This window comes from Gossypium hirsutum, chromosome A13, assembly GCF_007990345.1.
Source record: "Gossypium hirsutum isolate 1008001.06 chromosome A13, Gossypium_hirsutum_v2.1, whole genome shotgun sequence".
Lineage (NCBI taxonomy): Eukaryota > Viridiplantae > Streptophyta > Magnoliopsida > Malvales > Malvaceae > Gossypium > Gossypium hirsutum.
Genome location: NC_053436.1, coordinates 107,153,693 through 107,166,082, shown reverse-complemented (window position 1 = coordinate 107,166,082; position 12,390 = coordinate 107,153,693). Strand labels below are relative to the sequence as shown.

Below are 12,390 nucleotides of genomic sequence, written 5' to 3'. Positions count from 1 at the left end.
TGATTTAAATATGTAACATGTATAATTATGAGCAATGACACAGGTGTAAAACGAAGTTAATTCTATAATATTATAATATGTTAAAGAGTCGAATTATTTAAATTGGTAATGCATATCTTGACTTATATAGAGTAAGTACTTAAAATTATTATCATACACTTATTTAATATAATTTAAAATCATATTACCCCCTCCTACCTTTAATGTTATACAAAATAAATGTTAGTAATTTTTTTATTTTTATAAAAATAAAAAACAATTATATTAAATATAAAAATAAATGATGATAATAATAGTACTGACAAAACACGTTGTCGGTACAAATAAAAAGTTGACACGAAGTGAGGGAAGGGATTTGTCTCGTACAGCGAGCTTCAAGTGGGTTTTGTCGGCAAGCGACAGAGGATTTCCTTACAGTAATGACATGCCACGTGTACGTTCACTTTTCCTTCTTTCTTCTCTTTTTGTTTGTTCTACTTCTCTGCAAATTCTCTCTCTCTCTCTCTTTAAATATGGTTCTATTTCATCCTCGACTTTCACGTGACTGTCATTCACCCCATTAGTTGCCCATTTACCTTGCCCATTTCAGTTAGAGCCATAGGTGGTTACACTTTCAAATAACTCTCAATGCTGGGCCTACACACAATTTGTCATTGTATTAATTTACTTTTTAATCTAATATATAATGACTAATTTGTCTATTTTTTGGTAGAGAGTACAAAATACTAATTGACTCCTAACACAAAGACCTCTATGGTGATTTTATGTCCCACTATTTCATTTACATATACTAAAATGATAAAATAAAAATAAAAAAAACCTCTCCACTTCCCTTAAAATTTTTGATGTTAAACAAATTAATTTATATTAAAAATAAAAAAATTAATTATTTTTAATTTCAAAAAAAAAATAACTAAGTACAATTAACATTTTTAATCAATTTTACATAATTTAACCATCAAACTAAAATTTTATATAAAGGAGAAAAATAATATGATAATAATCACAATACTGAAAGATTTACAAAATTAACTAGAAATGCTTCACCGTGATAAACAAATAAATATATTATTTAAAATTTATTACTTTAAATTTAAAAGTTTTAATTTGACTTTAAATTGATATTAAATTGCTAAAAACTTAAATTTATTTATAATACTTAAATTAGTCATAATTCTCTCAATCTTTAACGTGGAAGACATTATGTGTTTAAACAGGTTTGTATATATCCTCAAAAATTACTAAAATAAATTTATTTTATTTTATTAAAAAATTGATTGTTATGTGAAAAATATAAATTATATTATATATTTTAAAATTAACTAACGCTGCTGTATAAAGGGCAGAAATGTAAACTAAAAGGTCTAAAACAAAACGTTATCGTTACATTGGCACCGACTGTGCACGTTAGCGGTGGGGAATGAAGTTGTTCTAGAATGCGCTAGAAATAGTTCACTGAAAAGGGAACAGGACTCACATTTACCGGCATGAAAGAAATAAAGGACATAATTGCAAAATTCAAAGGTCAAATAAAAGTACAAATCTAAAAAATAAAAAAATATATATTGTATATAATTATAATTAACACTCAAAACTAAAATTTCACAGAATTATTAAAATATAAAAAATATTAATATATGGTAAAATTTTAAAAAATGTAAATAGAAATTTACATTGTGATCGCGCGACAGTAATAATGACTAATTATTTCGTCATAAGTGCTCTCTAAATAGATAAATAGTTGGTCGCTACTAATAAAAAATCAGTAGAATAATTTATTATTCATTTGTAGATGAATCTTAATTTATATTATGTAAATTTAAGATATTAAAAATGCATATATTTGTATTGCTTTTAAGTTATTTTAGATTTTAGTTTATTATTCATATGTCATATGACTCGTTGATTTGTAATAATATAAACAAAGGCAAAGATAATGTTTTTTTCTTAAAGGAGATTAGAATAAATTTATAAATTTTGAGAGGTAAATGTGTAATTTTATTATTTTGAAAGGGATTAATATTGAAAATTTACTTTTTTGGAATATATTGATTGCAAATTTTTAAGGGTAAATTAACTTTTAGTCATTTAATTTGGTAACTTTTTTGGTTTTTTACCAAAATAGTACAAAAAAAACACAAAAATAATACAGTGAAAATATTATGCACCAAAATGGTACACCTAAGGTGGTGCCGCCTATGTAGAGGCGTGACCACCCGAAAATCTAACAAAAAAAATGTTAAAAAATTAAAAAAAAATAAAAAATTGTTTAAAAAAACAAAAAAGCCGTTGAAAAATACCTTTTTCTCTATTATTTTTTTTACTCTTTTCTTTCTCCTTCCTTCTTTCTCTCTATCCTCTCCTCTTTTTCTTTTTCTTTTTCTTTCTTCTTTTTCCCTCACCAGTGCCTCCATCTCCTTCTCCTTCTCTTTTTCTTCCTTTTTCTCTTCTCCTTGGTTCTTGCTTCACCAGAGCTGCTGCTAAACTTGGGGAGCCTTATAATGGTCCCCAAACAGAAAAAACAAAGGAGGCCGCGCATCCTTGCTGCCGCCTCTGGCACCTCCACCTTCAGTGCCACCTCTCCCATAAGCAACACCACCCTGGTGTACCATTTTGGTACATAACATTTTCACTGTATTATGTTCGTGTTTTTCTTCTTTTTTTTTGGTACTATTTTGGTAAAAATCCCTAACTTTTTTCAATTTGTTTTCTAAGCTTTTTTCGTCCACATTAATCTTTAAACTCGACAAAACTTCTTAATTCTAGTCCTCATTTTTTTAAGGAAAAATTATATTTTTATGTGATGATGTGGCATAATATTAGAAATTGAAAAAATTATCACGATTCTATATTAATGTGAACCAAAAAATATTTAGGGACTAAATTAAAAAAATATCAAAATTAAAGACTAAATTTTACTTTATTTCAATTTTTAACTCAAAAGTACCTAAAAGAATACCCCTTGTCATATTTTATATTCCTTTTTCTTTTTTGGTCCTCCCTATTACCAAAATTACTTTCTTTATTTTTTTGCCAATTTTTTTCTTTATTTAATAAAATAGTTTTATTTTCTTTCTTCAAGAAAAAAATAGAATTTCTAGTTTTATCCAGCGGATCTGAAGCTCCAGCGCTTTTGAAACGCTAGGGACCTAGCTAAATTAATTATTCGAAAGCCTCGCTTACCTTACAGCTCTGTCACCAACGATTTCGAATCTTCCTCATCATTAAGCCACGTAGCAATGAGTATTCAATTTCTCCAGTAAAATTCAACTTCTGACAGCACTGGCGATCAAACAAGAACTTTCACCTCTACTTAAATAAAAAGTCCGTAACACCAACACTTCCCCTCCACCTATATAGTTCTATTGCAGTTGAAAGGGGAAACACACAAAATTATACCTCCTTGATTATTTAACTAACTGTGGTTAATTTAACTTAACCATGGTTAAATTCCCTCCTTTTTTTTCACTGCTAGCTTCTGCCTATAAAGCTAGCTAACCTTGCCGGAGTTTTTCCATACAATATCTAATAAACATAAAATTGCCATCAAAAGATGATGCTTGAAGAAACTCGTCAACTCAATCCGACGGTCCTCGTTCCGCCTTGGCCTTATCTAGGCGATGATCTAGCAGCGGAGAACAACTTCAGTGATAACGGCAACCCCTTTTACCTCCAGGAAGCGTTAGCAGCGCTGCAATGTTACTTGCCGTCCGACGAGCCGGGTTTCGAGTCGGATTCCGAGATTTCGGGCCTTTACAATCCGGGTTCTCCAGTCGATGCTTACTCGTGCGATCATTTTCGGATGTTTGAGTTCAAAGTCCGGCGGTGCGGGCGTGGCCGGTCGCATGATTGGACCGAGTGTCCATACGCTCATCCCGGCGAGAAAGCTCGCCGGAGGGACCCGAGGAAGTTTCATTATTCCGGTATGGCTTGCTCCGATTTCAAGAAAGGGAATTGTCGGAAAGGAGACTCTTGCGAGTTCGCTCATGGAGTTTTTGAGTGCTGGCTACACCCTGCTCGTTACCGAACCCTGCCGTGTAAAGACGGGTCGGGTTGTCGGCGTCGGGTCTGTTTCTTTGCTCATACTCCGGACCAGCTTAGGGTTATCAACTTTGCTGATTCTTTTGATAGTTCACCACCTTGTACGAAAGCAATGTCGTTTTCCGGTTCTCCACCGGCCGAGTGTTCGCCATCGGTTTCACCTATAGCTCAGCCGCCTACTATTAACACTATGGTGGCTTCTTTAAGGAACTTGCGGCTCGGTAAAGTCAAGTCTTTACCTTCTTCTGGTTTCGGGTCTCCAAAAGGGTCAATGATCCGACCCAGTTTATCTAGCCTACCTAGTACTCCGACTCGAAACCTGACCCGTCCTGGGATTGGGTACTTGGATTTCGAGTGTGGAGAAGAGTTTGTGATGGAAAGAGTGGAATCGGGAAAGCACTTGCGTTCAAAAATATTTGAGAAACTGAGCCAAGCGAATTCTTTGGAAAGGGTTTACTCGGGTCTGGTTTCCGGAGGTCCAGATGTGGATTGGGTTTCGGACCTGGTGAACTGAGCAAACTCGCTTCCATCATTTATTTTTCTTCTCTGTAAATAGTTTCCGAAGGATATGAGAAGAAAATACGAGCCATATATATTCGGTCGAATCAGTGTAAAATATTATATTATTTCTTACAAAATATTATTTTAAAGGTTGAATTTATGCTTACAATTGTTAATTATTATTAAAAACTTTGTAGTAGATTATTATTATTAAAAATTTTCGTCAAAATTTAAATTTCACATTTGAGTTTAGGGTGGGTTTAGGTAGATAGTATTTCTATCTTTAATTAGTATAAGTATAAAAATAATGATGGTGATGAAATGAAATTTTATAATAATATTATAATATTAAATAAAAAGTAAGCTATATATATTTATGTATTAATTAATTATATGAATATTTTAAAATTTATGTCTATTTAAATTGTTTTTTTTAATATTATATAAAAAATTATATCATCTGTATTAATTCAGTATGAAAGAGACGTCTTTGGAAAGATAGCCGAGAGTGACTGTCAAATTCTACCATTAGTAGAAATTATGGATTTGAGTTTTTGTATTTTAATTTGATGATTTTCAATTTTTATATTAAAATTATAGGCATTATTAAATGTTAGCTATCAAATTTATTAAGTTAGGTTATGTTATTTTAAAATTTTGATGCAATAAATATATTATTGTATATATAATGTCATGTAAACTAATTATTTTTATATATTTTTTAAAAAAATTAATTATAGATTTAAATACTACTGTTTGTATTAAGATTGAAATTTTAAAATTTAAAAAATATAGTGACTAAAAGGGTTCTTTTGGATGAACGGTACGTTTACTTGCTGTTAGTGTTAAAATAGTTGTGGCGATGAGATTATATATTGTAGCGTGAAACAAAAAGAAAGTAAAATGTATCGCACTAGAGATAAACGTCAATCCAAAAAGGGCTTTAAGGCTTTGCTTGGTAAAATGAGAAAAAAAAAATTGGAAAGAAGGAAAATTGAAGGGGTAGAAAATTAAAATGATGAAAAACATATTTTTTTTTCTTTCCTTATGCGTGCTTGATAGGAATAACGAAGAAATGAAAAGAAAAAAACTAATTTTCTTTCCGTTTGTTATTTAGTAGATTTGAAAAATAAAAAAAATAAAAAATATTTAAAAATGTATAATTTTGAATTAACATACACTTTTCTTTTATTTTCTCTCCTCTCATTATTCCAATTAGAATGTATTAATTTCGATATATTATGATGGAAAATAATTATTCCTCTTATTTTATTGCATCTCACTTTTTTCTATAATCAAGCAAACTCAATTTTTTTTTCCCGCATTTTCACTGCATCTTCCCATTCATCCACTTTTTATCTAACTAAGATACCTTAAGTCTATAATTTTATACGTAATACAAGATTAATAACAGAAATTAACTAAATTAATTTAATTGCTATCGTTTAATTAGTACTAAATTTTAAAATTTTAAAAAGCATAAAAATTAAAACTAATTAATTTGAAAATTACAAGAACTAAAGTTTATTAAATTAAAATATAATTATTAAATTTATAGCGTATACACAGTGAAAGATCTAATAGTAAAAATTTATTGTAAGATCATTAGCTCTTTGTAGAGATGATGGTGACGATGATATGATTGATGTACTCTCATGGATTCTTTTAAACCGTCGGGCCGTTTGTCAAATAATTCCTTCAATTTTGATGTTCTTTTTTTCTCAGGCGCGTAAAAATTATTAGGTTGGATTATATTAACTTGTGGTGTTAGAATTTTTTTTAAAATATCATAATTAAATTATATATTTTTACGATGGTAAAAATAAATAATTCTTTTAATTTTTAAGTTCTTCTTTCTGAGGCGTGTAAAATATTATTAGGTTGGATTATATTAAAATGTGGAGTTAAAAATTTCTTTTAAAAAGATCGGAATTAAATTATATATTTTTGCGATAGTAAAAATATAATATTATCATTTTAATAATTTATATTTTTATAATTTAGAGATTTAAATTAATTTTTTATTTTTTTGAGGGGGTTAAAATATAATTTTATCATTATTAATTTAAAATTTTATAAATTATAAAAGATGTAAAATTAAAAATTTACCATTTTAGAGGGTGCTTTGACCTCCTCGGTCTCTTAGTGGTTCCATAAATGATTACACTTTTTTATTTAGTTAAAATGTAAGGTTTTGAATTTGTTCGATGAAACTTAAGATTATTTAACATCACATTTTATTAAATTATTTTAAAGTATAATGACTTATTTGATCTTTTAACTTTACAAAAAAAATTATTTTAATTTTCCATTTAAATTTTATTTCTTTTTAACTTTTAAACTTGGATTTTTGTCAAATCATCCCAAAAATGGATAGAAAATTTAATGTTTGTTAAGTTTGTTTACATAACATGTATGTCACATTAGTAATTAATTAACTTTTAAAATTTTAGAAATAAAAAAATAAAATAAAAGTGAATAGAATTCTTAAAAAACGTATAAAAATTATATATTTTTTACTTTTTAAAAAATTAATTAATTACTAATGTAACATACACATGAACTTTCACGAGGATTTCATGTCAGTAAAATTAACAAACATTAACTTTTTCATTCAAGCACTAAAATAGACGAAAAATTAAATGGTGAGCTAAATGACTTTTTTTTTTAAAGTAGGAGGGCCAAATAAGTCATTATGACATATTTTACTTATACCTATAGATATAAATTTTTTTTTACATTGGGTAGGGGATAAATGTTACACTGTTTGAACCCATGTCAAACGGGTGTATGACAATAGTTTTAACTACTATTCTATACAAGTCAAGATAAATATAAAATAATATTAAACCCTATAAAGTTTATTATGAACATATAGAAAAGAAGGCTTATATGTCAAAACGCCCTTAAGAAAATATGAAAAAAATTAACTAAGTCCTGAGATTAAATTCATACCCAATTAAGCACTGATGATAATTAAAATAATCAATTAAGCCCATTCTTTAATGGTTTTTGTCATTGACCATATTGACCGTTAAAATAAATTGACAAATCAATCCGATGGTGACACATGACAGTTTCTAGTTTGATATAATATTTTCTCATATAAAATGATTAAAAAATCATTGTAAAAATATTTCAAAATATTAAAATTGATATAAACAATTAAAAATTATAAAAAATAATTAGAACTTATAAATATTATAATAAACTTAATAAATTTATAAAATTAATAAAAACATATTTAAAATTTTATAAAAATATATTAAAATTCTTAAAAACTTATAAAAATGATAAAAAATTAATAAAATATTAAAATTTATATAAATTTATTAAATTCATAAAAAAAATCATAAAAACTTAAATTTAACCAGATCAATCAGTCGGACCGATTAAACCAAAATCAACAAGAGTACTAATTTGGAGGAAGTCATTAAAATTTTTGACTTGAGAATTAAGAGGTTAAACTGATTTTTAAAATTTTAATGTATTAATAAAATAAAATTTATCAACATGATTAACTTAAAAAAAATTCACTCGATTCGATCAACCTCTCGTAAACTAAGATGCCCCTATAATAACTAATACCACCTCAAAATAAATCCGGATAATGGTGTCCCTTCAACCGACGACCTACTTAAAGTGAATGGCTATTGACATAAAAGAGAACACACATGGTTTGTCTATCTAATATTATAAATCTAGTCCCTACCTACAATCTAACCACAATGTTTCAACGAATTCATCCCCCACTAAACCAACTATTTATTTCTTTGCTTGCCTCATTTTTCCCCATTTTTCAACATAATAATGCATGTATTATGTTGTCGGTTTCATTTTGGTATTATTCATATCCCTCTTTATTTTGAACTATAAGATAAATTGCTTCATAAACTCTCTTTATTTACTTTTTTTTATTCCTCTTCAATACTAAAAAATATTTTTATAAAAACATCTATTTTAACTGGAATTTTTTTATTTATTTTTCAAAAAATAATTTTTTGTTCAAATTATGTCTAACATAATAGTTAACGGTATTAATAATAGTTTTCTTTTGCTTACATTATATCTGGAAACTATAAATTTAACTAATAATTATAATTTATACATAACAATATTTTTCTAAAGTTCTTATAGTTATAATTTTATACCGTGTTCTAAATCAAATTGATAATAAAAATAATTATAATTATAATTTATACAAAGTAAAAATACTGTTAGCAGCACCCTTAAAAAGCTTTTTTTAACAGTCAATCAAAATGAGAAATTTACATATCAGGTCTATGAATATTTTAAATCATCACATTTTAATTTGGTGCCGCCAATATATCAGATGACACCGACACAACACTATAACAAATACCTATTTTTATAATTAATTTGGTTCACATGCCATTTTCATAATTAATTGTTTTTGCATAATATTTCTCATAGTGCTTAAATTTAGAGAAAGTTTGCGTTGTATTCTCATTATAGCATATATATGATTTTTTACCTATTAATAATTAATTTTATATATATATATGATTTTTTACCTATTAAAAATTCATTTTATATAGAATTTGACATATATATATATTTATGCTTATTTTATTTTTCGTGACCTGATAATTTAATATTGAAATTTATTTCGTATGCATAGTTTTGTTAGAATAATTTAATATTTTAATTCTAAATATATTTATTTAATAATTTGTATCATAAATATCATTATTAAAAATTTAACCCAATTTTTTATGAAGTGCAGCCAGCTTATTCTAAACTTAAGCAATTGGTCGAAAGGGAGTTTACCTATACTTGATTTATCTCCAAGTTTGCCCGTATGGTAAATGTGTAAGATGCATATACGGTTGATTTATTACATGTGAATGGTGATTAAGTATGTATTAAATATTAATGAATGAAAAATAATGATGTGGAACCAAATCCGTATAGATGTGTTTAAGTTTGAGATTGTATTGTAAAAGAAAACTGGCATGTTCTGGTAATAATTGAATAAGTGTTTGATGTTGGGCATGGACTAGATGGGCAGCCCAATTAATGTACATAAAATGGGTTGGTACAGAATATTTCTTTCGTTTGATGGCAAGAGGCTGACGATATTAAATTTTACTGCACTTGACCACTTGGGAATTTGATGTTCCAGTGGACCGATTTTGGTACTATGATTTGCGCTCAAATGTAATGTGGTCCAAATTTTTTACTCTACAAGCTCACCACTTAGATTTGAAATAATCACTAGGATTAATGAATTTTTTGAAGTTTAAATTTCGTATTTGTTTTCGTATTAAAATCTGAATTATTTTTTGTAAATTAATCACTGAATTAAGTGTTAAAGATTTATTAGAAATATGAAAACATTAACATTATTAGTCTCAAGTATCATTTGTGTAATAGAAATCAAACTCAAGTATCGATTTGAAAAAAAAATATAAATATCAAAATAAATATTAAAACTAAACATAAATACCAAAAAGTATATTTATCTATTTTCAGTTGCCTATGAGGTAATGCATTCATTGAGAAGTAGGAAAGGGAGTTGGAAAGTGTACGATAGATCTAAGTAGAAGGTTTTCTAAGAGGTATGTATGATGTTCAAGTAGGGTTTTAGTGCACATTGGGTGAATTTGATCGTGTCTTGTTTGACTATTGTCACCTATTTAGTCTTGCTAAATGGTCATTCTACTGCCTCTATTAGTTCCAATAAGAGGGGTTAATGCTAGGTTAACTTGCAGGGGTGAAGTTTAGTAGAAATGCGTTATGATTTGCCAATGAGCAGAGCAACCCATGGCGTGAAGCAGACCACCCAAATACAGTTAGAGATCATTAACACAATGTTTGGTTCACATGAATGGCATAACTATTCCTACCTTATTCAACACAACAAAGCTATTCAATTGTTTGGTTGACTGTAAAATCTATTCCATTGAATAGTCATTATGGATTGATTCCTCAAAATCATTAAATAGCAATTCAGTGTCATCCCCAATGAATATCTATTCAATGGTTACAGGAATATACAAATTTATTTTTCAATAAATCTCAAAACTTATCAGAGGTTTGAGTATGAAATTTCTTTGTGTTCCTATTTAAACTTCATCTCTTCTTACTTTCTCCTTAAAAGTTTAAAATTTACCCTCACCGGTCTTTGTGAAAGGAAGTAACCAAGTGTGCGAATGGTGCTCACTAAAGGCCCAAGGAGGCTCTTTTAGGCACAAGAGGCCTATAGTGATTCTCAACCAAAAATAAGCCCAGAAAGCCTTGCCAAATGGTCTTAGGATGTGGGAGAAGACCTAAAATCCTTGGAAGAGTCTGGAAGGTCATGGATGACACCAGAACCTTGTGGAGTTCAATAGAATCTTCCGAAAATTCTAGAATAATGTAGCATTGCATATATTAATCTAGGATAGTGTAGGATATTCTAGAGACTTGGTATCATTAGCTGGAGAATTAAAGGGGCTTGGCATATAAAAAGGAGGCAGCCCACCTTCATTTGTAATTAACTTCTTTTAGGATTCCCCAAACTTCTTAGTGTTTACTGTACTTGTTTAGGTCCAGAGGTTAACTAATTCTCACAAGATTGAAGTAACACTGTCGAAGCCATTTTTTTATTTTGGAAAAAAACGGAGATCGACTTTTAAAACAAGTGTGGAGTCGCCACCAATCATTTTGTTTAGGTGTGATTGGATCACCTAATAAAACATTTTATTCCATTTAAATTAATTTTGGCCTACATAAATTTGAGAAAACGGGTTCGGGAGTCGGTTACGTATGAGGAAGGATTAGCATCCTCACTACGCCCAAAATTGGTACCAAATTGATTAAGAACTGTCCTTATGTCTAAGATTTAAACATATTTTGAAATATGGTTCCTTTTAAAACATTTGAATGGCTCAAATTAGTCGTTAAAATTCTCTTGTTTCAAAGGAATACAGCATCACATCCAGCACGATAGGACACGATCCTTTATACCTTTGAAACCACGATTAATTTTTGACTTCCAAAAGCTCGTACGTTGAAAATTACAAAAGGATGCCCAATTACTTAGTCCAACGAGAAAACCGAAACCCAGCACGGTAGGGCACAATTCCTCGAATTTCTAAACATTGAACAGTGCCTTGTTTTAGAATTTAGAAAACACGAGTGAAATTCTAAAGGAATATTTGATTATTTTGAACAAACTATCGAAACCCAGCACGATAGGGCACGATTCCCCGAATTTCCAAACATCAAACATTGCCTTTGTTTTAAGGAATTTTCAAATGAATAATTGTAAAACCAACTTAAAACGCATTAATTTGACTTGAAATAAAATTGAATATTTAATCTTAAAATAAAAAGTTGTAAATTACAAAGTAACATTTGTAAACAAAAAGCGAAATTATAAACATGGGACAATATGCACAAATAAAGTACTATACTTGGTGAATGAAGATAATATAAACTTGAGAAACCAATTAATAAACAGACAATAAAATATAACAAATCCAATAAAAATATAACCAAAATTTCAAGCATGGATGAACAACAATTATTATAATAATACAAAAAAAACGAATAAATAATATGCGCAACAATAATATATAGCATAATATAAAACAATCAATACAAAATGTACAAAACAAAATAGAAATTCGGGGCCAATATGATACAAAACAATTATAAAATGATGAATTGATGCACAAATATTACACCCTAGAATTTGAAATAATTCACGTAAAAAACTAGGAATATATATAATCATTAAAATAGTTGTTATAAAATGGAGACATTTGAATCAAATAATATGCAAAATGTTTTAAAAAAATTACATTTGTTTAAAATTGACAATATACACACAATAAAAGA

The 12,390-nt window shown here is 28.2% G+C and overlaps 1 protein-coding gene across 1 annotated transcript; it reads left to right on the top strand.

The window, feature by feature from the left end:
- The first annotated feature begins 2,303 nt into the window (after nucleotides 1–2,303).
- Nucleotides 2,304–4,698, top strand: LOC107894456 (zinc finger CCCH domain-containing protein 20). The gene has a single exon (XM_016819729.2). The coding sequence runs from the start codon at nucleotides 3,554–3,556 to the stop codon at nucleotides 4,553–4,555; it is 1,002 nt and encodes a 333-aa protein (XP_016675218.2). The 5' UTR covers nucleotides 2,304–3,553; the 3' UTR covers nucleotides 4,556–4,698.
- Nucleotides 4,699–12,390: the final 7,692 nt, after the last annotated feature.

What these genes read in the sequence shown, in the direction of transcription:
- LOC107894456 (XM_016819729.2), top strand. Translation starts at nt 3,554, where the DNA reads ATGATGCTTGAAGAAACTCGTCAACTCAATCCGACGGTCCTCGTTCCG.